The sequence below is a fragment of the Alexandromys fortis genome, unplaced genomic scaffold, assembly GCF_014885135.2.
Source record: "Alexandromys fortis isolate MF-2015 unplaced genomic scaffold, M_Fortis_MF-2015_v1.1 scaffold_161, whole genome shotgun sequence".
Taxonomy (NCBI): domain Eukaryota; kingdom Metazoa; phylum Chordata; class Mammalia; order Rodentia; family Cricetidae; genus Alexandromys; species Alexandromys fortis.
Window position 1 is genome coordinate 2243114 of NW_026068073.1, and position 26032 is coordinate 2269145.

The 26032-nt window shown below is 48.9% G+C and overlaps 1 protein-coding gene across 1 annotated transcript; it reads right to left on the reverse strand.

The window, feature by feature from the left end:
* Positions 1–12928: 12928 nt before the first annotated feature.
* Positions 12929–21524, reverse strand: Klk5 (kallikrein related peptidase 5). The gene is made up of 6 exons (XM_050121314.1): positions 21452–21524; positions 19379–19404; positions 18679–19154; positions 16911–17167; positions 16615–16748; positions 12929–13345 (listed from the first exon to the last, which is right to left on the reverse strand). The coding sequence occupies exons 1-6, from the start codon at positions 21522–21524 to the stop codon at positions 13190–13192; spliced, it is 1122 nt and encodes a 373-aa protein (XP_049977271.1). The 3' UTR covers positions 12929–13189.
* Positions 21525–26032: the final 4508 nt, after the last annotated feature.

Sequence of the window (26032 nt, forward strand, 5' to 3'; positions counted from 1 at the left end):
TATAATCCAATAAAAAATGGAATAAAGACCTAAACAGAGAACTCTCAACAGAGGAATCTAAAATGGCTGAAAGACACTTAAGGAAATGTTCAACATCCTTAGTCATCAGAGAAATGAAAATCAAAACAACTCCGAGATTCTTGTAAGAATGGCCAAGATCAAAACCACTGATGACAACTTACGCTGGAGAGGTTGTGGGGAAAAGGGAACACTTCTGCATTGCTGGTGGGAATGCAAGCTAGTACAACCCTTTTGGATGTCAGTGTGGCGATTTCTCAGAAAATTAGGAAACAATCTTCCTCAAGACCCAGTGATACCACTTTTGGGTATATATCCAAAGAATGCTCAATCATGCCACAAGGACATGTGCTCAACATAGGTTCATAGCAGCTTTGCTTGTCATAGCCAGAACCTGAAAACAACCTAAATGCCCTTCAGCCCAAGAATGAATAAGGAAAATGTGGTACATTTACACAATGGAGTACTACACAGCAGAAAATAGTAACAACAGCTTGAATTTTGCAGGAAAATGGATGGAGCTAGAAAACATTATTTTGAGTGAGGTAACCCAGACACAGAAAGACAATTATCACATGTACTCACTCATAGGTGGTTTTTAAACATAAAGCAAAGAAAACTAGCCCACAAATCACTATCCCAGAGAACCTAGACAACAATGTGGACACTAAGAGAAACATACATAGATGTAATCTACATAGGAAGTAGAAAGTAGAAAAAGACAAGATCTCCTGAGTAAATTGGGAGCATGGGGACCTTGGGGGAGGATTGAAGGGAAGGGGCAAGGCATGGATGGGAGCAGAGAAAAATGTAGAGCTCAATAAAAATAATAATAATAAAATAAAAATAGTAACATACGAGAGAGAGAGAGAGAGAGAGAGAGAGAGAGAGAGAGAGAGAGAGAGAGAGAGAGAGAACCAGGTGGGAAGCTCAGAGAGCAGCTTGCAGGAGCTGCTTCTCTCTGTCTGCCATGTGAACCCCAGAGATCATGTTCAGGTCATTAGGCTACATGTTGTTCTCAGAACTACACACCTGCATCCTGGTATGTGTGTACCCCAATAAATAAACAGATGCAATAAAAGTTGAAAATAGCAATGTAGCAGACATCCAGAAAAGGCTGGAGGGTCTGAGAGACGCTCGGCAGCTAGGAGGACTCAGGCTCGATTTCCAGAGCCCACACGTGGCTCACAACCATGTGTGACTCCCGTTCTAGGGATCTCATGCCCTCTTCTGGCCTCAGCAGGCAACTGCACACTCGTGATGCACTCCCCACAAGGCCAGCGTCTGAGTCAGTAGCATTGTTTTCTGCATCTTGACATGCTAGTCTTTGTGAAAGGGATCCTTGCTGGCACACGGCACGTGACAGGCACAGGGCACACTCTGCCTCAGTTCACAGCTTATCAAACTATTGCAAAATAAAATTTCATTTATTTATTCATCATTAATTTATTATTTACTTATTTTTTGGTTTTTCAAGACAAGGTTTCTCTGTGTAACAGCCTTAGCTGTCCTGGCACTAGCTTTTGTAAACCAGGCTGGCCTCGAACTCACAGAGATCTGCCTGCTTCTGCCTCCTGAGTACTGGGATTAAACATGGCGCTACCATCACCCAGCAAGATTTTAGTTTTAAAAGGCTTATTTTGGTGTGTATATGTGTGTGTCTGTGCACATGAATGCAGTGCCCAAAGGAACCAGAAAAAGACTGTGGATCCCCTGGAGCTGGAGTCACAGGGGGTCATGGGCGCTGGGAGCAGAGCCCAGGTCCTCTGCAAGAGCAGCAAGTACTCTTAATCACTGTACCACCTCTTCAACACCAGAACAAGATGTCATGTTAAAAATGTGTCTGATGTTGACTGGGTGTGGTGCCGATGCCTGTAAGCCTAGCATTTGGGAGGCTGGAGCAGGAGCATCGCTGAGAGTTTGAAGTCACCCTGGGTCTGCAGAGTCCAGCACATGGGGAGTTGCTCAGGGAGAGGTGGCACCATCATGCGTCCTTGGGTTCCATTTTACTATGATCACTTTGTCGTCAGTGGCCGCTTTCTGTTCAACTTTGATCATCACAAAATGAGCCACGAGGCCCCTGAAGAAGAAAATCAATGGCCACATTGGCAATCGACACATTCGGAGCTCCTGGCTGGCATCAGGTATCACCAGACTGGATATAACTGAGTCATCTAAGTGATCACACCAGCGGTTGTACAATCTCTTAGGCAATCAGTTCATAATGGGGATTGCGACAGTAGCCAAGCCTTCCAGGTCCCATGTGTGTAGAACAGGAAGAATGCTAGTGTTCTTAACAAACACGCAACTTCTCTATCAGGGATCTGGCCTGGGAGAGAGAGAAGTGAGAGCGAGCACACGTTGGTGTTCAGTGGCTCCTGGGAACCTGGGATGCAGCTCTGGGACAGCATCTGAGTCTGGAGTATGCCAGGCAGGGCCTCTACCACTGACCCCATGTCTCCATAAGAGACTGTGTTCCAAAAGTCGGAAAGGAAGAAAGGAAGGAAAAGAAGGAGTAGTCTCCACGTCCGCCAGGAGACAATTACGCTCTGTGATGGAGGAAGACAACCGCAAAGAGGGACTAAGGACAGAAGAATTGTTGCTCTATGGGTCTGACGATGCCATAATGAGACCCATGCTCTGAGTGCTCATAGAAAGACAATCAAAAGGGAAAAAAGGAAAGAAAAAGAGAGAAGTAGATGGGAAAAAGGGAGACAAATAGATAGAAGGAAAGAACAAGAGGAAGCCGAGTCACAGGACCCTACCCTCCGTGGCTTCCTGCTGCCTTTGGCTATCACCCACAGCGCACTTCACTAGTCTGTAGGTACCTTCTTTTATCCCTCCCTTTTCCCCTTCCCTCTCCCTCCCCCAGGCTTACAAAATATCCACTGTGAATGTCCCAAGTGTGTCATTTTAATGTACGTCACCTCATCGACATTGTGTAATACAGCAATCCTTTCCCCAAGCCCTGTGCCCTTTAAAGGGCATTAGAATACCAGAGGGTTGACACACCTACCCTCACCCCTGCCTCTCCCATGCACACAGCAATTCCCCGGGTGGTGGGACTTATAATTTATAGATAAAGAAATAGGCTAGGGCCAGTTAGATACCTCACCTAGTAAAGGCACTTGCTGTCAAGTCCGATACCCTGCATTTGGTTCCTGGAGTCACATGATGGAAGGAGAGAATTAGCTCCTCTACACACACTCTATGGTACACACACACACACACACACACACACACACACACACACACTGTAGCATGTGGAGCCCTAACCTAAACACACACACACACACACACACACACACACACACACACACTATAGCATGTGGAGCCCTGACTTACACACACACACATACTGTAGCATGTGGAGCCCTGACCTCCACACACACACTATGCTACACACACACACACACACACACACACACACACACACACTGTAGCATGTGGAGCCCTAACCTAAACACACACACACACACACACTAGCATGTGGAGCCCTGACCTACACACACACACACACACTGTAGCATGTGGACCCCTGACCTATACACACACACACATACACACACACACTGTAGCATATGGACCCCTGACCTATACACACACACACATACACACACACACACGCACGTGCGCGTACACACTGTAGCATATGGACCCCTGACCTCAACACACACACACACACACACACACACATGCACGCACAAACTAACCAAGTGAAAGACAGTTTTTAAAAAGCAGGTTTGGAAAGCAAAGCTGATGACTACCTTTCAGAACAGTAACCCGAGAACTGTAGGCTAATGGCCACAGATAGCCGTGATGGGACCTTGAGGGGACGCTGGCGCTTTAGTTCCCAAGTATTAGGAGCCTGTGTGGTGGGATGCAGAAGGGAGAAGGAGATAGTACCCTTAGGTTTACAGGAAGAAGGGAATTCTGATGCTTACAGGTTTTGGGGGTGGGAGGCTCCATATCACATGGCCTAGCCTGACCTAGGTTGTGACCTAGTGTGCTTGCCTAGAGGCCCCGAGGCAGGCAAGCGGTGGGGGTGGAGGGGGGTAGGGGTAGGGGGGCAGAGAGGGGTTGTGAATTCAGTCTGCAGATGAAGGTGGTAGGGAGAGAGAAAGCTGTGAGAGTATGGGAGGCCTTCCCAGGAACACGGGGTAGGGGTGGGGCGGGGCAGGGCACAGAGGCTACAGGGGGTGGGGATTGAATTTGGGGAGATAGAGCATGAGCTACCAAGGACTGTGATCTAACAATGGGCATGAGATGGCTTCTAACTTCTGGTCACCCTGAAGAGCTATGTGAGCCACAGGCTTATACATGTCCCCTCCTGGGTGTGACTATGCAGCCAGGAGAGAAATTGCTGAGTCACAGGGTGTGGTGTGCGTGTGCATGTGCATGTGTGCACCTTTGAGTGTGTGTGTGAGCGAGAGAGAGCCGACAACACCTAGGCGAGATTTTCAGAGCAGGAGGCTCCGTGCTGACCCCGGAACAGCTCAGACTTTGAACACTGAGCATCCCTCACAGGACCAGCCCCCTCCGGCCCATTTTCCTAGCTTCATTTAGTGTCAGGGACGTCTTCACTCAGTGGGTTTTTGTTTAATGTTTATTACATTAATTTTGCTTATTTGGGTATAGGGTGGAGCATCAGAGGGAGGGCAGATCAGAGGGCGGTTTGGGGGGTTTGTCTCTCCTTCCACTATGTGGGTCCAGGGATCAAGCGTGGGTCGTTAGGCTTGGTGGCAGGCACCTTTGCACGGTGAGCCATGAACCTCCTTCGCAGCATTAGCTTTAGGAATTCTCATATATTTTTAAAGCCTTTGGTCTATCTTCCCATGACAATCTCTCTCTCTCTCTCTCTTTTTTTTTTTTTTTTTTTTTTTTTTTTTTTTTTTTTTTTTTTTTTTTTTTTTTTTTTTTTTTTTTTCTGTACGCATTGAAGAGCTGAGAGATGGCTTAGCTGTGAAGAGCACTGGCTGCTCCTTCAGAGGACCAGAGTCTGGTTCGAGCACCAACCACTTGTAAGTCCAGCTCAGGGCATCCGACACCCACTGTGGCTTCTGAGGGCAGCTGTTCTCCTGTGCATACACGCGCATGTGAGAACACACACACTCACAGCTGTTTCTTACACAAAAGCTGCCACAAATAACTCCCCTCTCCCAGTCCATCCCACCCTCCTTTAAACTGGAACACTTAAATTGGCTGTCATGAAACTAGCCAGAATTTTGTCTTAACAGTTTGTGATTTTGAAGGCTCAACCAGTTATTCCCTAGAGTCATGTACTTGCTTTTTAATTTCTTTATTTAAATATTTATTTATTTTGTATACAATATTCTGTCGTGTGTATGCCTGCAGGCCAAAAGAGGGCACCAGACCCCATTACAGATGGTTGTGAACCACCATGTGGTTGCTGGGAATTGAACTCAAGATCTTTGGAAGGGCAGGCAATGCTCTTAACCTCTGAGCCATTTCTCCAGCCCCCGCTTTTTAATTTCTTTAATCCCTTTAATTCCTTAAGTCTCTAAGCATATCTTGCACCTAAGTGGTGTTTAATTTTTATTTTGAGACAGGCCTCACACAGACTCACCATGTAGCTGAGGATGGCCTTGAACTCCTGATCCTCCTGTCTCCACACTTCCTGAGCACAGAGAGCACAAGTGTGTGCACCACACCTGGCTTTGTAGTGGCCTGTTTTCTTTTGGTGTGTGATTGTGACAGGCAGCTGGTGTGTGGACAGAGGAGTATGCGCATGGAGGCCACTTTCCCCCAAGATTTATTTACTTTGTGCGTATGAATATTTTGTCTGCATGTGTCACATCCCTGAGCTGGAGGTAATGATGGTTGTGAGCCACCTCTCTGGCTCCCAGCTTGTTCTTTTGAGACACAGAGTTCCTCAGGTACTCCAGGCAGGCTGTCCAGCCCCAGGGATCCACCTTCTCAGGCTTCTGGTGATAGACTTACAAGCAGGGCCCATCAAGCCTGGCATCTAGAAGCTTCTCAAATACATGTATTTATCACATATGTTCCTGTAAGCAAGCACTTGGGAACACATACGTCACGGTGTTGGTGTGAAGCTCAGATGACACGGGAGCTTCCACCATGTGGGCTTCAGGGTCCAGACTCAGTTCTCAGGCTCATGTGTATCTGTAGTCCTCTATGCAGATGCCTTTGACCTCTGAGCCAAGTCAGCAGCCCGTGCCTGGTTTCCTGAGCTCTGGAGGTCACACTCAGGTCCTCTTCACGGCAAGCACTTTACCAAATGGCCCCGGCCTCTTGTTTCTGTCTGAAATTCTTTATTTTATGTATTTATTTATTTTTCTGTTTGTTTGTTTTGTTTTGTTTTGTTTTATCAAGTCAGGGTTTTTCTGTGTAACCTTGGCTGTCTTGGAACTTGCTCTGTAGACCAGGCTGGCCTCAAACTCAGAGAAATCCACCTGGGATTAAAGGGGTGCATTACCATTGTCTGGCAAAAAAATTTTATTTTTGACATAGAATCTCTCTGTATAGCCCAGGCTAGCCTGGAACTTCCTATCCTCCTATCCCAGCCTTCTGAGCACTGCGATGCTTCCAGTTCTTGTGGTGCCAGACGGGAACCTGGGCTTTGGTTTCTTTCTTTTTATGAAAAGGTTATTTATTGTTATTGTGTGTGTATATGATGTATGTCGAGGCTGGGATCAGTTCTCCCTTTCCACCTCTATGCAGGTTCAAAAGATCAAACTCAGGGTGTTTGCAGCTAATGCTCTATCTGCTGAGCCATCTCTCCAGCCCTGGGCTTGGTTTCCAGTACGGAGGGAACTGGTTTTCCCAACATCATTTATTCAGCATCCTGTGATCCCCTGTCCATCAGAGCTGCTGTTGAAACTTACGTTAACTCCTAAACTTGCACATTCACCTGCCGCGAGTCTCCTCTGACTGTGGCTCTTGGGCCCGCTTGTCTGGTCTGTTCCTCCATAAGCTCACCCCTGCCATGAGCATCAATCACTTCTGTCTGTCAGGGCGCCAGGCTGTGTCTTAGGGTGAGAAGCTTGCTGTTGCACCACCACAGCCCTGTGCTCCTCTGTCTTACAACACCAGGCAGGAAGGCAAGAACCTCTCCACCCTAGACATCAAGGGACTGCTCAGAGAAGCCTGCCTCCTCCCCACTGGAACCAGCATCCACTGGAAAAGACGCATCCTCATGTGAGAAGAGAAAGTCAAGGATGCAATCGTCAGCTCAGCGTCCTCCTTCTGGAAACTTCTGTTCCCACGCCCTCCCCTCTGTGTCAGCACAGAGAGCCAAAGGTGTCTCTGCTGCTTGCATTTTATTTTGCTTGATCCAAGCTGAGGTGAGAGACACCCACACAGGACCGGAGTAAGGAGAAAATCCCTGAGAGCGTGGGCTACAACTGACCTGTGATCCTGTCACTAGTTTTAATCTATTTTCTTTTTTTATTTTACATATCAATCCCAATTCCCCCTCCCCCTGCTTCCCCTACCTTCTCCCCACCCCACCCTCAATCTGCACCTCAGAGAGGGTAAGGCCTCCCATTGGGAGTCAACAAAGTCTTTCAAATCACTTGAGGCAGGACGATGCCCTTGCCCCTTATATCTAGGCTGAGCAAGGTATCCTTCCATAGGTAATGGGCTCCAAAAAGCCAGTGGTCCCACTGCCAGAGGCCCCACAAACTGCCCAAGGGGGGCTTTTATTTTTGTGGTATAAGGTGGTTAGCCCTCCCCAGGATGCCACCTTCCCCAACTTTTCCATCTTCTTCCTTTTGAACAGAGCTTGTGACAAGCCCGCACGTAGCACAAGCTAGCTTTGAATGCTGTACAGTTCGTGGTGACCTTGAAGTCCTGGCTCCCTGCTCCCCTCTCCACAACACCACACCCTGTCTATATCTCACCTGCGCTAGGTGAGCACTCCACCAGAGGAGCTATGCCCATAGCAGCTTCGTTACTGGGACTGGTTCTCACCCTGTAGCCCAGGCTGGCCTCAGTCTCCAGACCCTCCCTGCCTCTGTCTCCTGAGTATGGGAACTACAAGTGTCAATTACTACACTCAGTTTTCTTTCTTTCTTTCTTTCTTTCTTTCTTGCTTGCTTGCTTGCTTTCTTTTCCTTCCTTCCTTCCTTCCTTCCTTCCTTCCTTCCTCCCTTTCTTTCTTTTTGCTTTAAAAAAATTCAGTGCTGGGGGCAGGCGGAAGAAAGACGGGGATAAGTCTGGCAAGGTGGCTCAGCTGGTAAAGGTGTCTGCCTCCAAGCCTGACAACCAGAGTTCAACCCCTAGGACCAGCAGGGTAGAAGGAGAGAAATCAAATCCTGCAAGTTGTTCTCTGACAGATCAGGCCAAGACATACACGTACCTCCTCATCCTCCCCACCTGCACACATTAAAAAGAAAATAAAACGTTAACAAAAATGTTTAAATTCAGTACGGGGAGGGGCGTTAAACTCAGGAACTTGCACATTGCAGCAAGCTCCCCATCGCTCTGAACACGGAGGAGAGGCTGGTGCTCTGTGACCTTGTCTGACTCCACACTTCAGATAAACTGGGTGCAGCCGAAAAGAGCTTATCAACCTCCTACTACATTGCTGGGCAAGCCCAGATATTGCTCATGTCCACAAATGACCTGGAAACCACGCCCTTGGTTCCTCATGGGGGATGCTAGGCTTGGCTCATGGCTCTACCACTGAGCCCTAACTCCAAAGCCTTACTCCCCCCCCCCCCCCACACACATGTAAGCCAGCCAGAGACTGGCCTTAGTGGCCTTGGCTTCCATCTTCCTGCTTAGATCTGGGTCCCAGGGCTTCCCTGACGCTTCCAGGTTACTTGCTAACTAACATAAACTATAGCTGGGCTTGGCCGGGGTGGGGGACTGGCTGAGCTGTCTCAGCTTTATCCAGTTTATCTAGTGTGGACTCAGACCGGGTTGTTCCATCTGTGTCTTGGGTTCCCTGCTCACCCTTGACTCTGATCTTGAGTCACGAGGTCTCCAAACAAGACCACCACAGAGCAGGTATCTGATCCAAACACCCAGGGTTTGTTCATTGATTACAGGCTCGAGCCCAGACCAGCGGGTGGAGGAAAATGGGCAGGAGTGGGATTTTAAAGGGTGATATAACCCTTGGTGCTTCAGGGTGGGGTATGCAACCTTTAAATTCATTGGCTGAGGTCTAGGGAAACTTCCAAACAGCAGCTATCAATAGTCGCAAGGACACCTAGGGCTGGCAGATGTCATTTACCCAAGTTTCTTATTGGCTGGCCCACCTGGGTCGCCCTGACTGGGGACGGGGTGACGATGACGCGGGGCACACACCTGGCAGTTTGTAGACTTTCTTGGGATTGTCTGTGACTTTTCCTGGAGCTGAGTTCATCCCCTACTTAGGCCCTGTCTAAAATGGAATTCTAAAATGGAGTTTGTTCTGCTCCTTCACGTCCAAGCCCCACCACTTGCAAAAAGCAGATTGGAGATGGGACCTGTGTCTTTGGGAGGTGGAGAATCTGCCAGGAGCTTCCCATGCTCGGTTTATGCCTTAGTTACAGCAAATATCTCATGAACCCACTATCTTTGTGTGAATACACGTGTGTGTGTGTGTGTGTGTGTGTGTGTGTGTGTGTGAAGGGCAGAGGCTAATGCCAGGTGTCATCTTTTAGGAACTGCCCACCTCATTTTCTGAAGCAAGGTCTCCCTGACTCGACTAGGCCAACTGGCCAGCCAACTCTAGGGATTCACCTGTCCCCATGTTCTCTCTCTGGTGAAATTTGAACAAAATGCACTCTCTTTTCCATCAGAGGATGAAATAAGGCAAAACCCCATTAAAAATAGAATAAAAACGCTGTTTGGCAGAAATTCAAATTCCCCCAGGGTCAGCACTTCTTGAAATCAAAACTCAAGCTTAGGGTTGCACCCTCTTTCTGAACGTTGTGCTTTGTTGGTCGGCTGCGCTGTGCTGTTCCAGAAACTCAGAACAAGGCAGAGCACCCCTTTACTTCAGGAATAAGAACCCAGTTGAAAGCCAGGCGATGGTGGCACACATCTTTTATCCCAGCAGAAATAGGCAGAGTTCAAGGCCAGCCTGGTCTATAGAGTGAGTTCCAGGACAACCAGGGATACATAGAGAAATCCTGTCTTAAAAAACCAAACCAAACCAAACAAAAATAAAACAAAGAACCCAACTGAGCCTGGCATGGTGATACAAGTTTTTAATCCCAGCACTTGGGAGGTAGAAACAGGTGAATCTCTGAGTTCAAGGACAGCCAGAGCTACATAAGAGAGAGACCCTGTCTCAAAAAGCCAATATAACAAAACCTATGGGACCCCCACTCTGCATGCGTAGTTTAGCATGGCTATGTAGCCTACGAAAAAAAAATCTGAAGGCCACCAAGATGGCGCAGCTGACAGGAGCACATATTCCTCTCGCTGAGCACCCAAGTTTAGGTCCTCACGACCACACAGGGAGGCTCTCCACAGCCTGTGGGCACAGCTCCAGGGGATCTGATACTCTCTTGTCCTCTGTGAGCGTGTGTGCACACACTCACAGACAAATACACATAAATGAAAGATAAGTGTAAAGAAACCTGCCGCCTGGTGAGATGAATCCGTGGGTGGGGACTGTTTTCACTAAGCCTGAAGACTTGGGTTTGATCCCAGACCCACATGGTGGGAAAAGAAAACACGTTCTCAAAGGTCGTTCTTTGAACTCCACACTTAAGACACACACACACCCCGAAAAGAGTTTTAAAATTGTGCAGAAGCAAAAAGGTGGGGCTGGAGCGATAGCTCAGAGGCTAAGGTAAGTGGCTGCCCTTCCAGAAGACCTGGGTCTTCTTCCCAGTACCCACAAGACATCTAAACTGTAATTCCAGTCTCAAGGGATCTGATGCCTTTTCTGGCCTCTAGGGGGCACTGCATACAGGTAGGGAATAGTCACACATGCTGGCAACACACCTACACACATAAACTAGAAATAAACACCTATCTGAACTACAGATTCATTCACAGCATCCCACCTGTCCCAGACATCTGCACACCATGCGTAGTGAGTTGCTTCTGTAGGCTCAAGGATGAGGGAGGCTGGCTTCTTGCTGTCCACCATTAAGAGAGAACATTTATGTTACTGTGCTTTCCATGACAAAATACCCGAGAAAAATGCCTTAGATAGAAGAAAGGTTTATTTAGATTTGGACTTCAGAGGTTTCAGGTCACCTTGCCTTCCGGTCTGCAGTGAACTCATTCATCAAGGCGGGAACAGGAGGTGAAAGAGGCTGCTCAAACCACACTGATCAGGAAGTAGAGAGGAAAGGTTAAGGTCCTGACATCGTCCTTCTCCAAGGGTTCATCCACAGTGACCTAACTTCCTTCCACTGGGATCTATCTCTCAAAAGTCTTGCAGCTCCCACTGCCAGCCTGGACCAGCCCCGACACAGGAGCCTTTTAGGACTCACTTCATAGCCAATCTAAAGTAGTACCAGACTGCGCATCACTAGCTTGGGAGAGATCGAGAGTCAGCACTTGAGGTGTGGCTTTGGTTGAATGGACATTGTTTTTAGAGCAGTTAAAAAAACCCAAGTTTCTCCCAAGGTCCAAATGAGGAGCAGAAGGAGGGAGAACATGAGCAAGGAAGTCAGGGCAGCAAGGGGTGCACCCACCCACTGAGACGGTGGGACTGATCTAATGGGAGCTCACCAAAGTCAGCTGGACTGGGACTGATGGAGCATGTGATCAAACCGGACTCTGAATGTGTCGGACAAGGAGGGCTGACTGAGAAGCCAAGGACAATGGCACGGGGTTTTGATCCTACTGCATGTACTGGCTCTGTGGGAACCTAGTCTGTTTGGATGCTCACCTTCCTAGACCTGGATAGAGGGGGGAGGAACTTGGACTTCCCATAGGGCAGGGAACCCTGACTGCTCTTTGGACTGGAGAGGGAGGAGGAGGGGGATGGGGAGGGGGAGGGAAATGGAAGGAGGGGAGGAAGTGGAAATTTTTAATTAAAAATAAATAAATAAATAAAAATCCCAAGTTGAACACTGTGCGTTGGGGACTAAGCCACAACTGAAGAAATTAGGGTAGAGTTGCAATTGGGGGACTGCTATGCTCTTGTCATGCAGCAAGTTTCGACTATTGGTTAGTTAGTAGCATTAACTTGATAAGATCTCGAGTCACCTAGGAGATAAGCCTAGGGACTGTCTGCAGGGGTTAGTTGAGGTAGGAAGGCCCGCCCTGGACGTAGGCAGCACCAGCTCATAAACTGGGTCATGGTCTAGCTAAGGAGGAGGAAGTCACTGAAAGACAATGCGTATCCTGCTTCCTGACTGGGTGCAGTGTGACAACCACCTCAAGCTCTGGGTTTGCTTTCCCCCCATGACAGGCTGCACCCTGGACCCGTGAGCCAGAATGAATCCTTTCTCCTTAAGCTGCCTTCGTCAGGTGCTCGGCCACAGGCATAGAAAAGTAACTAAGGTAGTTATTATTTGTGAAGAAAATGTGAAGTCACCAAAGGACCCCTGCAAATCCATTGTCGTGGAGGAGAAGCTGGTGTGAGTCTGACTGAGAATGGTCACCACAGGTTCATATATTTGAGTGCTTGGTCCTCAATTGGTAGAGATGTTTGGGAGGGATTAGGAGGTACAGTGTTGTTGGGAAAGGTGTGTCTCTGTGGTGGGCTCTGAGGTTTTAAATGCCTGGGACACCCCCATCTAGCTTTCTCTTTGTCTTGTGGTTGTGTCTCGAGATGTGAGCTCTCAGTTACTGCTCCAGCACCGTGCTCCACCCCATAGCGGTCATGGACTCTGACCCCTTAAACAGTAAGCCCCATATAAACTTTTTCTTTAAGTTGCCTTGGTCTTGGTGTCTTAGCATACAATAGAAAAGTATCTAAGACAGCACTTATTCACAGCAGCACGACACAGGAAGAGACGTACCAAGGAGGTTCTTCCCATGGCTTTTATTTCTGGGTCTAAACCTGGGTTATAGCTGCAGAAAAGGCTCAACTCTGGGTTTGTGTATTGATTTACTGAGGATGATGGGTTTCAACCCATGTCATTCCAGGAAGTGTCCCTGGGGTCTGGCTATAGGAACAGAGCCAGTCCACCATTTGGGACGAGGATCTTGATGTCAGGAGACATAAAACATGGCCTGTCTGCAGCATCCTCAATGGCTGTGCTTGTCACTGTAGTGGGATGATGCTGGCTCACGAGTTGGATTTGATGGTGTCCTCAATCCACTTAACGAACTCACATAGGTTGGTGTAGACACCTGGCCTGTTCCGCTGGGCACAGGGGAAATCACCCCAGGACACAAGGCCCTGCAGCTGGCCATTGCAGACCACAGGGCCCCCGGAATCACCCTGTTGGGGAAGAGTGGAGGCACACAGAAGGGGGCAGGGGTGTGATCAGGTAGAATGAGAAGGAACCGGACACCAGCACCATGCATTGATGCAGAAGGGTTGGGACACAGGAAGCAGGTATGGAAAGGGGGAGAGGACAGACAGGATTCAAGGCAGATAAAACAGAGAGGCAGAGAGAGAGAGAGAGAGAGAGAGAGAGAGAGAGAGAGAGAGAGAGAGAGAGAGGAGAGAGAGACAGGGAGGCAGAGAGAGAGACAGAGAGAAAGAGAGAGACAGAGAAAAAGAGAGAGACAAAAAGAGAGAGAGGAGAGAGAGACAGAGAGAGACAGAGAGAGAGAGGAGAGAGAGACAGAGAGAAAGAGAGAGAGGAGAGAGAGACAGAGAGACAGAGAGAGAGACAGAGAGAGGAGAGAGACAGAGAGACAGAGAGAAAGAGAGAGGAGAGAGAGACAGAGAGAGGAGAGAGACAGAGAGACAGAGAGAGAGACAGAGAGAGGAGAGAGACAGAGAGACAGAGAGAAAGAGAGAGGAGAGAGACACAGAGAGAGAAAGACAGAGAGAGACAGAGAGAGAAAGAGAGAGAGGAGAGAGAGACAGAGAGAAAGAGAGACAGAGAGAGACAGAGAGAGAAAGAGAGAGTGGAGAGAGAGACAGAGAGACAGAGAAAGAGAGAGGAGAGAGAGACAGAGAAAGAGAGAGAGGAGAGAGAGACAGAGAGAGACAGAGATAAAGAGAGAGAGAGAAGACATTGTTAGCATTTAACTTTTTCTGTCGTTACTCTCCCCTGCCCTCCTTGTCTTTCTCCTCCTCCTGTTTATTTCTGCTGTTTGTTTTGAGACAGGGCCAGGCTGGGCTGGAACTTGTGATCCTCCTGCCTCAACCTTCTGAATACCTGGGATGACAGTCCTATGCTAACAGGCCTAGATGCTGTCTCAGTGGTTTTCTCTGAAAGCCCACTAGTCAATTTCTCTGAGCCTGGAAACCAAGGTTCACAAGAGCTACTGCCTGAGCTAGAGACATGAGAGGAAGCCAGCCCGCAATCAGGCGCCACAGTGATTTTATTAGCACAGCCGGTCTTGCAGGTCTTGCAGCTGTTTGTTGTTATTGTTGCTGGTGTGTGTGTGTGTGTGTGTGTGTGTGTGTGTGTACACGTGGAGCTCGGAAGACAGCCTCAGTGATCTGGAGCTTACTGATCCAGTAGGCCGGCTGGCCAGCAAACCTCAGAGATGCACCAGCTGCTATCCACCTTCCCCCATAACTGTACCCAAGAAATATTGATTCCTTTCCAGTCTTTAAGTCAGACCAGCTGCTCCCTTGCTGCATTTGCACAGGACTTCTCTGGGCCCTTAGCCTGTGCGAGTCTGGCTCCGGGAGTTTTATGCTCTGCCTATAACATCCAGACTAAGGAAGTCCTCCCGACATCCACCACAAAGACTGGACTTGTGTTGTCTTCTCTGTGACTCCATAGAGCTTCCTGAAACAGCACTATTTGTAAAGTGTCTCAACCAAAGGAGTTTCTAAAAGTCGTTACTGTCAGTTTCAAAAAGATTTATTTTTCTCATGTAAAATTAGTGGTTCTCTCGGGGCAGTGGTGGTGCAAACCTTTAATCCCAGCACTCGGGAGGCAGAGGCAGGCGGATCTCTGTGAGTTCAAGGCCAACCTGGTCTACAAGAGCTAGTTCCAGGACAGGTACCAAAGCTACAGAGAAACCCTATCTCGAAAAAAAAAAATTAGTGGTTCTCAACCTTCCTAATGCTGAACCCTTTAATACAGTTCCTCATGTTGTAATGACCCCCAACCATAAAATTATTTTTGTTGCTACTTCAGAACTGCAATTTTGCTACTGTTATGAGTTGCAAAAAGCTGACATGCAAGATGGTCTTAGGTGAGTCCTGTGAAAGCGTCCTTTGACCCCAGAGGGTCACGACCCACAGGTGGAGATCCACTGTATTGTGTGTACATGTGTGAATTTGTGTGTGGGTATATGTATGTGAGTGCAGGTACCTGAGAAGAAGGTGTCAGATTCCCTGGTGCTGGAGTTACAGATGTGGGTGCTGGGAACAGAACTTGGGATCTCTGGAAGACCAGCCAGTGCTCTTAATGGCTGAGCCACCTCTCTAGTCCTGACCATAGGATTCTGTGTTTTCTTTCTGCTTCTTCGGCACTTCCTAGACGCTCTTCTTAAAACACTTAAAGCAAGGTTTCTTTTTTCTTTCTCGTGACATTTTATTAGCATTTATTAGAAGACTATCATCTAGTGAATTCTGCTTTACCCATCACAGGCTTGGAGACAGAATTATGACAGCCATTATGTAAAGGGGACCTCCTGAGGTGTAGCACCTTTGTGCAGGGCACAACCTTTTTGACCACAAGGAACAGCCTTGCCGTCTCGTTTCCAGATCTGAACTGCGATGGGGTAGTTGATTATATCTAGCAAACTGAGATGGATTTTCAGGGCAAAAGGCATTGTGTGTTAGATGTGTGTGTGAGTGGTATATTAATAATTGTTCTATATTAACTAAATTCTGAAAATGTCACTTGAGAACATAGAGAGATGACATATTAATTAAGTATAATATACTATTAATGTTAATCCCACCTCCTTAGTTATTTATTTACTGTTTTGTGAGGCAGGAGATAGAATTCAAGCCTTGTAGCATGCTATACAAGGATTCTACCACTGACCACACTCGCAGGCCCTCACTGGGGGGTTCTCGGCAGGGACTCTACCACTGACCACACCCCTAGCTCCCCTAGCTTCACTTTTTGTTTTGAGAAGGCGTCTCACACTGCTCAGGCCAACCTTGGACTTACGCTGTAGCCTAGGCTGGCACTTGGCTTTCATCCTTCCTGATCAGCCTCCCACATATCTGAGATAACAAGTCACGCCCCACTTCTTTAAATTTAATTTTTTTCCTATATGAAAACCGAAAACTGAATGTGGAGGTTCAAGATGAGTGTCCATCAGAGAAGAGTACTTGGGAGGGTGAACTCTATGAAAGTAAGGGTCCTGGGAGTTAATACAGTCCAGGCGATCTGTGGGCACTCGCTGGGCTGATGAGGTGGCTCAGTGGTAACGGTGCTAGCTGCCGAGCCCAATGGCCCGAGTCCAATCCTGAGAACCCACATAGTGGAGGAAGAGAACTGACCTCTGTGTGTTGTCCCCCCGACCACCACACACACACCGCGACACAAGTGTACACACACAAATAAAATACATAAATGGCAGCCATGCTTCTGGATAGACGGAGCGGCACCCAGTGTTTACCTGGCAGGAGTCCCTGCCCTCTTCATCACCAGCGCAGAACATGGTCTTGTCTATTTGTCCTGGGTAGGAGTCTTTGCACCTCTCCTCACTTAGCACAGTGACGTTCAGGCACTGGAGGACTTTGGGGAAGTTATCTGTGGAACAAGAGCATCGTGACGGGCAGAGGGTGAGAGGGGGGCACAACTGGGCAGGCTTGTGCAAGCCCGCGGTCCACACCGTAGTGAGATGGTGACAGGAAGATGCAGAGTTCCAGGATAGCCGGAAGAGCAGGAATCAGGAAGAAGCAGTGTACTCACTGTGACTGCTGCTCGTTGTCCCCCAGCCAGACACCATGCATCTGGTCCCCGCGGTGGGACAGCTAGAGGCAATTTTGATGGGCGTCACTGAGCGAGAACTACGGATTTTTCTGTTCATTTTGATGAGCATGAGGTCATTGGAGTGGCCAGGGTGGGAGTAACCAGGGTGGGGGATGGATTTGATTCCCTGGAACATCTGCTGACCGGACTCGTAGACAGGTGACATGGAGTGGTGGCCCAGACGGATTCTGAAGACTCTGAGGAATGTGGCGACGATCATTGCCAGCCCATAACTTTGACCACCTGTCCAAGGCAGTTCCCATCCTTACTCTAACCCATCCTCAACCCCAATGTTATCCATTTTCACCCAACTTCATTCCATCCTCAACCTTAGAACCTCCCGTCCTCATCCACAACTTAATCCTGTTCTCACCCAACTCTATTTCAGTCTTAATCCCAGCTCTACCCATTCTGAACCCAGTTCCATACCTTCATCACCCCTAACTGTACTCTATCCGTCTCTACCCTGTGTGCACCCCCATCCCCACCACAGCTCTGGTCTATGTGCAGCCTGTGTGCACCCCCATCCCCACCACAGCTCCTGGTCTATGTGCACCATGTGTGCACCCCCATCCCCACCACAGCTCCGGTCCATCTGCATTCTATCTTCCACATAAATGCCTCCTGAGTGTGTACCCTCTGGCAACTATCAGCATGAGCATTCTCCACCCCAAGTCTATGTCTTAGGTTGTTTATGTCTTGCCTATAATCAAATCATCCTCTGCACCCAATGTAACCATCTCATCCGGGCCTGGAAACACAGGCTAGGAGATGAAGGCAGGAGGATCAGAGTTCAAAGTCATTTTTGGCTACACAGCTAGTCTGGCCTGCACAAGACCTTTTCTCAAAAACAGTAAAATAACGATAAAACAATAAATCAACCCCAAAGTGTTTAGCCATTCCTCACTCCATAAACAAACCCAACCACACCATCTGTCTTATATCTGGTCCTGGCCTCAACTCTGTCAACTCTTTCTCTCTACCCAACACACTTCCCACTATCCTTCATTCTAGATCCAATCCTAAATCCATCTTACCCTAAACCATCAATGTATGTGTGCCCAACCCCAACAGCACTCTTCCCAAGCTAGAACCATGCACATGCATCTCTCAAACTCCACTCCATCGCCCACCCAGCCAGGTTCAATGCCAGTCTCCAATGCCCTATACCCAGCCCCTTCCCAACCTCATCTTTGTCTTCGTGGGTCCCAGTCTCACCTCCGGTCCACATGTCTATGTCTATATCATCTTTACACCTCTGTCTCTCTCCTTTTACCTCTATTGCAGTCTTTATCTATCTCTACCCCTTTTGGCGTTTAATTCCACCTATCCTTACCTCCATGCCCAGATCCCAGATCAACCCTCATGCTGTTGTGTCCATCTATCCTCCCATCCTTTCATCCTTCCATCCGCCTTCCAAACGCCCATCCATCCACGAATCCTTTCCTTCCACCCATCTTCCTTCTTCCGTCTTTCATCTATGAACTTTACCAGTCTTCCTTCCTTCCTTCCTTCCTTCCTTCCTTCCTTCCTTCCTTCCTTCCTTCCTTCCTTCCTTCCTTCCTTCCTTCCCTCCCTCCCTCCCTCCCTCCCTCCCTCCCTCCTCCCTTCCTCCGCTCCTTCCCAGTCTCCTCCTCAGATGTCTGCTCTCCTGCTCCTTCCATAGTCCCCAGCTTCCTCCCATCCCCCTTTCTTCAGCTGTACTCACGGCTTTCTGCAGTGCGCTGCTGTGAGCAGCCATTGTGGGTTGATCAGCACCGCCCCACAGTACAACTTGTTGGGTCCCAGCAGCAGCGCGCCCTGCCACGGCTGCTTGTCCTTATCACAGTCTGACCCGTTCACGATGCGATTGCTGCTATCCGACCTGGAGTCCTCCTCTGACTGGGACTCCCTGCTGAGGTCTCGGTTAGTCCCAGAGGGCCGGTTGCCGGAGGGGTTGTCACAAGCGGAAACGTCGTCCGCAAGAACAGGCTCTAGGAAGAGTCGGTGGAGAATGGGCTGGGGCGGGGCTCTGATGCAGGGGTACTCTTTCAGAGTCAGGAACTGGTACCAACCCAACTGCCCACCCCAAGCTCTTAGATAAGAAATTGGAACCAATTTCAACTTGGAGGTGAGGTTATAGGACTGGGCGAGGGCTGAAGGACTGGGTCCTAGAATGTAGATAACAGAGTTGCAGGGGTGAGGCTAGGACGGAAGGGTAGGACAAAGACGGTAGAGGTGGGGCCAGGTCAGTCAGGTGTGGCCCGATCTTTAGGGGCGGGGTCAGAATTGTGTGGGCAGGGTCAAGGCTGCAGGGAAGGAGCTTGTAGAACTAGCGGAAAGGCAACTCAGCCAGGGAGTTGGGGTTTAGGACAGATTCCTAGTTCTATTGGGCTCCATGGACTTTGGGAGCCTCAGGGATTCCTGACATTGCTTGGAGCTCGGTTGATGCTACCTGGGGAGGAGGAGAGTACCCTGGGGGCACAAGAGCCCTTAAGACAGTTGGCTTGAGGCTTGGTATCTAGTTTCCAGAAGTGCAGTCAAGCCAAGCCCAGTGTCACAAGCCTGTCACCCACCTATTCAGGATGCTGAGGCACCAGGATGGCAACTTTAAGACCTGGGAGGCTGAGGATTTGGAATTTAGAAAGAGGAAAGGCCAAGGTTCCTTGATGTGATCAGTCCCACAAAGAGCCCTGACTTTGGAAGGTGGAGCTGAGCTCTGGAGCTACCTACAGCAAGGTTGAGCCTAGTGAAAAGACGAGGCTCTGGGGACTCGGTTGAGGACAGTGGGTGGAGTCAGAGTTCTTGGATGGAGCTTGGGGGGGGGACAGAAAAAGGGGACTGGAGGAATACAGCAAGGGTCATTTTTGAATTCCTGCAAAGACGGGTATGCATTCTGTCGCTACCCCCCATCCCCCATAGGCCAGACGCTGGTCATGTTTCTGCTAGTGACCCAGAGAAGGGAGGCCTCAGTGTTCTATACACCCACAGGCACATTCCAAGGAACACACTTATTGTGCCCCAGTGCACCCGCCCCCCCCCCAGTGTCAGGTGGTCTCTCAGGAGCTCATACACCTGACCAGCCTCTAAGTGACAGGCAGGCACGTGTGGATGGGAACACAGCACACACTTCTGCACATGGGCACATTGACATGTCATACTTAAAAAAACATTTATATTCTCTTTCCAGCTTGGCACAGTGCAAGAGAATCATTCCAGTGGCTGCCCACCTTCTCCACTCACTTCTCACTTCGTTCCTTGAAGCAGGGTCAGGAACCCTAGATACAGCTGCATGAGCACACATCCAGCTGCGCTCACAGCCTCACAAACACACAGCCCCCCAAGTGTAAAGATCACAAGTACTGTCACAGACACACCCTCACACGTAAAAAGGATTGTCTGCAAACACTAGGGTCATGTGATGAGCGGAACTGCACCGCATTCCAGACATAGAGACTGGGGTGCAAAAGAGACAGCCCAGGGGGGCTGGACAGATGGCTCAGCGGTTAAGAGCATTGCCTGCTCTTCCGAAGGTCCTGAGTTCAATTCCTGGCAACCACATAGTGGCTCACAACCTCTCTGTAATGAGGTGCCCTCTTCTGGCCTGCAGACATACACACAGACAGAATCTTGTATGCATAATAAAATAAATAAATAAATAAATAAATAAATAAATAAATATTTATTTTAAAAAAGAGACAGCCCGGGCCAGATGCACAGTAGCATTTGCACCAATCTGGAGTGTGCACCCACACCGTTGCAGCACCAAACTGGTCACAAAGCCTCCGAAGGTTAGCACTGTCTGCCACGCACAGCCACTTGATGGGAAAGAGACCACACACGAGCCACTCACACTAGCTCACACCTGTAACCCAGAATTTGGGAGGCTGAAGCAGGAAGACTGACAAGGGCTTCGGAGTTCCAGGGCAGTCTAGGCTACAGAGCATGTTCTAGACTAGTTTGGGCTACAAAGTGACATTATGTCTCAAAAACTAAAAATAAGGGGCCTGGAAGAAGGCTCAGCAGTTAAAAACACTGGTTACTCTTGCAGGAGACCTGGGTACAATGACGGCTCACAACTACCTGCATCTCCAGTTCTAGGAGAGCTGACGCCCATTCTGGCCTCCTTGGGCACCAGGCATGCTTAATGCAAAATTCATACTAATACCATAAAATAAATAAAAAACCAAAACAAAACCAAAGCAAAGACACATGATGGCATACAGCTGCAATCCTAGCCCTTAGGAGTCAGGTATGAGAGGAGTGGTCACAAGTTCAAGGTCAGCCTGGTCTAGATAGTGAGTTCTAGACCAGCCTGAACCACATGGTGAGATTCTGACTCAAAAATAAATAAATAAATAATAAAAATAGAAGCCCTCGCCTTCTCCCCAGTTCACACAGCTATGGGGCCCATTTTCAATTGTGTAACCACACAGACACGACCACACATTCACCTGGTCCACAGAGGCAGTCCCTCACACACACTTAGGGACTCTAGTTACCTGAGACCCCCAGAATCAGGGTTGCAATCAGGGTTGCCACCGTCCACTTCCAAGGATGCACTACCCTCGCCATGACCGCTGCATCTGGTAAGAAATTGGAGAGGCATAGGTGATTCTGGAGAGGCCTGCTCTGGAGAGAGTTCTGATCCACTTTCCTGGCCTTCTCTGCTCAGTTTCCCTAGAAGACATTGATCACAGGGGCTGGACAGCCTCACTCTTAGCACCCAGGGGCCAGCAGTGCAGGGGAGGACTGCAAGCATCTTACACTCCTTTGAGTGTGGATAGCTAGGACAGGCAGGGTGAAACCAAGATAAGACAGAGCCAGCCCCAGCCCCAGCCTCTCTCCTCCCTTACTCGCTGAGACCCCCCTCCCCAGGCCTCACCTGCCACTGTCCCTGGGTCCCCTGGGCAGTGGGTAGTGGGGTCTGGCTCCCAATATAGCTGCAGACTTCTCAGGCTGGTCTGAGCTTTCCAGCTGCCACCTCCTCCTCTGCTTTGGCACCAGGTGATATAACCACCCACTGGTCCCTGGGGCACATTCCCTGGCACTGAGGTTCCTGTCAGTCTGGGCCCCAGCACTCACTCTTCCGGTCTCCCCTCCCCTCCACCCCCAGAACACCCCCCACCCAGTGCCTAGTGCCACTCCCTCCCTCCCTGGCCCCAAGGATGGGGAGGGGTCCTCAGGGCAAGGAGGCTCTCCTGGCACCTGGCTTCTCACCAGCTCAGAGCTGCTCTTCTGGAGCAAGGGTTCCTGATTTCTGGAGCAAGGGTTCCTGATTTCTGGAGCAAGGACTCCTATGCCACATTCACTCACTCATTGCTCCTGTGGTTCCTTTCTCATCTCTCCTCCCAGCTTTGTCTGTCTTTAAAATTCTACCTTGTGAGCTAGCTGTCAGTCCTCACAGGACCTCACAGAGTCTGTCAACATTTGACACCCAGTGAGTCTGTCAGCATTTCTTTCCCCATCTCTCTGTCCCCGTTTCTCTCTGTCTCTACCTCCCGTGCATCCCGTCTCTCTCTGTCACTGGTTCTCTTGGTGTCTGTACTGTCGCTCTTTTGCTCTGCCTCTCTGATTTTTCTTTTTCTGTGTGTCTGTCTCTGGCTTTCTCTGTTTTTTTTTTTTTTTCTCTCTCCCTCCCTGTCTGTCTTTCTTTTCTCTCCTTTTCTCTCTGTCTCTCATCTCTGAATATTGGTTTCCTATCCCTTTCTGTCATTTCTGTGTCCCTCTTCCTGTCATTTGGGCAGGGGAGACAAGACCATTTGTGGTTAACACCCAGGATTCACTCCTGGCCCCCATACAGGGTCGGCAGGAGGCAGGGAAGCAGGCTTCCCCCACCAGGTACCCTGGTTCAGCCGGCACAGCCAGACATGGATGACACAGCTGGGCAGGGCAACCTGCTAATGGAAAAAGAGGCCAAGAGCCAGGACCAGAGGTGGGTGGCTCCTAAATCTTTGGGAAATGGGACACTGAGTGGCTAGTGGAGGACCACCCCTCCCTAGTGGAGCACCCCCTCCCTAGTGGAGCATCACCCTCCCTAGTGGAGCATCACCCCTCCCTAGTGGAGCATCACCCCTCCTTAGTGGAGCATCATCCCTCCCTAGTGGAGCACCACCCCTCCTTAGTGGAGCATCACCCTCCCTACTGCAGCATCACCCTCCCTAGTGGAGCACCATCACTCCCTAGTGGAGCACCCCCTCCCTAGTGGAGCATCACCCTCCCTAGTGGAGCACCACCCCTCCCTAGTGGAGCACCATCCCTCCCTAGTGGAGCATCACCCTCCCTAGTGGAGCACCACCCCTCATTAGTGGAGCACCACCCTCCTGATCATGACCTCCGGCAGCCTCTTCCTCTCTTTCCTGTCCTGATCTCTCTTTCTGTTGATGCCCCCACTCCAATTTTCCAGGAGGTCTCTACCCCCAAGGGAGGTAGGAGCCCAGCATCTATGAACCGAGTGCCAGACACAAACCTTCACATGAAATGACAATCATGAGGATGTGCCGATTCCAACAGAGATGCTAGAGCCTGGGATGGGCTTTACTGAACAGGAAGAAAAAAAGTCAAACAAAAACCCCACACTGAGGTTTAATGTGATTCTGGGAATTTGTATTTTGTAATAAAGACGCAACATTAGCGGCCTATTTCTCTCTTGGCATTTGTTTTGACTTATATGGTTTTTAAGTTCAGTGTGCAGTTGTTGAATGTTTTATCTTTAAAATTGTAGATTATATTTTGCTTGCTTATTACTGTATCATCTTAGGGATTTAACCGGCATTGTGTGTACATGGTGAGTGTGCACACTCGAGCGGTGGTCAGAGGCCAGCCTGAGGTCATCAGGCTCGGGGCAGCGCTTTTACCTCCCGGTGCTCACCTCAGCCTGTTCCGTGGAATAAGCTCTCATGCCACGGGCCAGGCTGGCCTCAGTTCACAGCAGCCTTCCAGCCTCAGTCCTCCAAGGGCTGGGATTACAGGTGTGAACCATGACATTTAGAGATAAACCACCATTTTTTTTGAGATAAGATTTCTTGTACCCACACTAGTCTTGACCTCCTTCCATAGCTGATAACCTTGAACCCCAGGCCCCTCTGCCTCCACCTCCTGAGTGCTGGGGTTGTATGCACCCCTATAACTTGTTTGATGCAGTGTTTTGGATCAAATCCTGGGCTTCATGAAGAACAGGCAAGCACTACAAACTGAGCTGAATAATATAGCTCAGTTGTTTGAATTCTAACAATAAAGTATTTTTTTTAATGTGTGTGATTGGTTTGCCAGCTTGTCTGTATACACAGCATGTAGGTGTCCATGGAAGTTAGAAGAAGCAGCTCCATCCCCTGGAACTGCAGTTATTATAGGCAGCTGTGAGCCACTATGTGGGTGCGTCTTCCGGAAAAGTCAGTGGCCTTGACTGATGAGCTAGCTCTCCTGCCCCTTAGAGAGATTTTTTAAAAAATGATTGATTTATTTTTTATTTTTATTGCGTTGGTTTTTTTTTCTGCATGTATAACTGTGCGAGGATGCTGAGTCCCTGGAACTGGAGTTACAGACAGTTCTGAGCTACTCCGTGGTAGCTAGGAATTGAGCCTGGATCCTCTGGGAGAGCAGACAGTGTTCTCAACTGAGCCTGGATCCTCTGGGAGATCAGACAGTGTTCTCAACTGAGCCTGGATCCTCTGGGAGAGCAGATGGTGTTCTCAACTGAGCCTGAATCCTCTGGGAGAGCAGACCGTGTTCTCAACTATTGGGCCATCTCTCCAGCACCTAGAGAGATCTTTTAAATTTTTAAAATTTATTCTTTGAGAATTTTATTTATATGTACAATGCATTTGATCATATTCATCCTTACCACCCACTCCGACTCCTCCAGATCCCTCAAATCCCCTCCCAATGTCAAGACTGTTTCTCCAACTCCTCCAGATCCCCCATGCTCCCCTCTCATTGTCTAGTTTGTTTTTTAATTTTTATTTATTCCTTCGTACAATACATCCTTGACTGCAGCTTCCCCTCCCTTCACTCTTCCCAGTTTCCCACCTCTTCTCTCCTCCAGATCCACTAGGCCTTTCCCATCTCCCCCCAGAAAAGATCAGGCCTCCCAGGGATATCAGCTGAACATAACCCCACAGGATAAAATAAGACCAGGCACAAAACCTCACGTCAAGGCTGGATGAGGCAACCAGAAGGAGGGAAAGGGTGTTCAAGTCAGGAAAAAAGTCAGACACCTCTGTTCCCACTGTCAGGAGTCCCCTGCCAACACCAAGTCAACAAACATAACATATGCAGAAGACCTAGTGCAGAACCATGCAGGCTCCCTGATAGTTACTTCAGTCTCGGTGAGCCCCAAGAGTCTTGCTTAGTTGATTACACAGGTCTTGCTCTCTGGCTCCCACAATTCCTCCTCCCCTGTTACATGGGGTTCTCCAATCTCCAAGAGGGACACAGTGGAGACTTCCAACTCGGGCTTTCTTTCTCTGCCTAATGTTTGGCTATGGGCCTCTGCATCTGCTCCCACCCCCACCTGCACAGTTCATCTGCAAAATATGTTCTATTTCCTCCTTCTAGAAGATCCATTTGTCCCCTCTTTAGCCCTCCTTGTTACTCAGCATCTCTGGGTCTGTGGAGTGTAGCATGGCTATCACTTACTTAACAGCTAATATCGACATATGAATGAGTACACACCATGGTTGTCTTTATGGGCTGGATTACTCTTTTAGGATTTTTTCCTCTAGATCCATCCATTTGCCTCCAAATTTTATGATTTCGTTTTATTATTATTATTATTATTATTATTATTATTATTATTATTATTATTATTAATGTTTTTGAAGCCTGTCCTGGAACTAGCTCACATAGACCAGGCTGACTTTGAATTCACAGAGATCTACCTTTCTCTGCCTCCCGAGTGCTGGGATTAAAGGTGTGTGCCACCACCTCTCCACCATGATGGCATTTTTAAAAAACTTCTGTGTAGCACTCCATTGTGTAAATGTACCTTATTTTCTTTATTTATTCTCGGTTAAAGGACATCTAGGTGGTTTTTAGCTTCTGACTATTATGACTAAAACCTTTATGAACACAGTTGAGCAAGT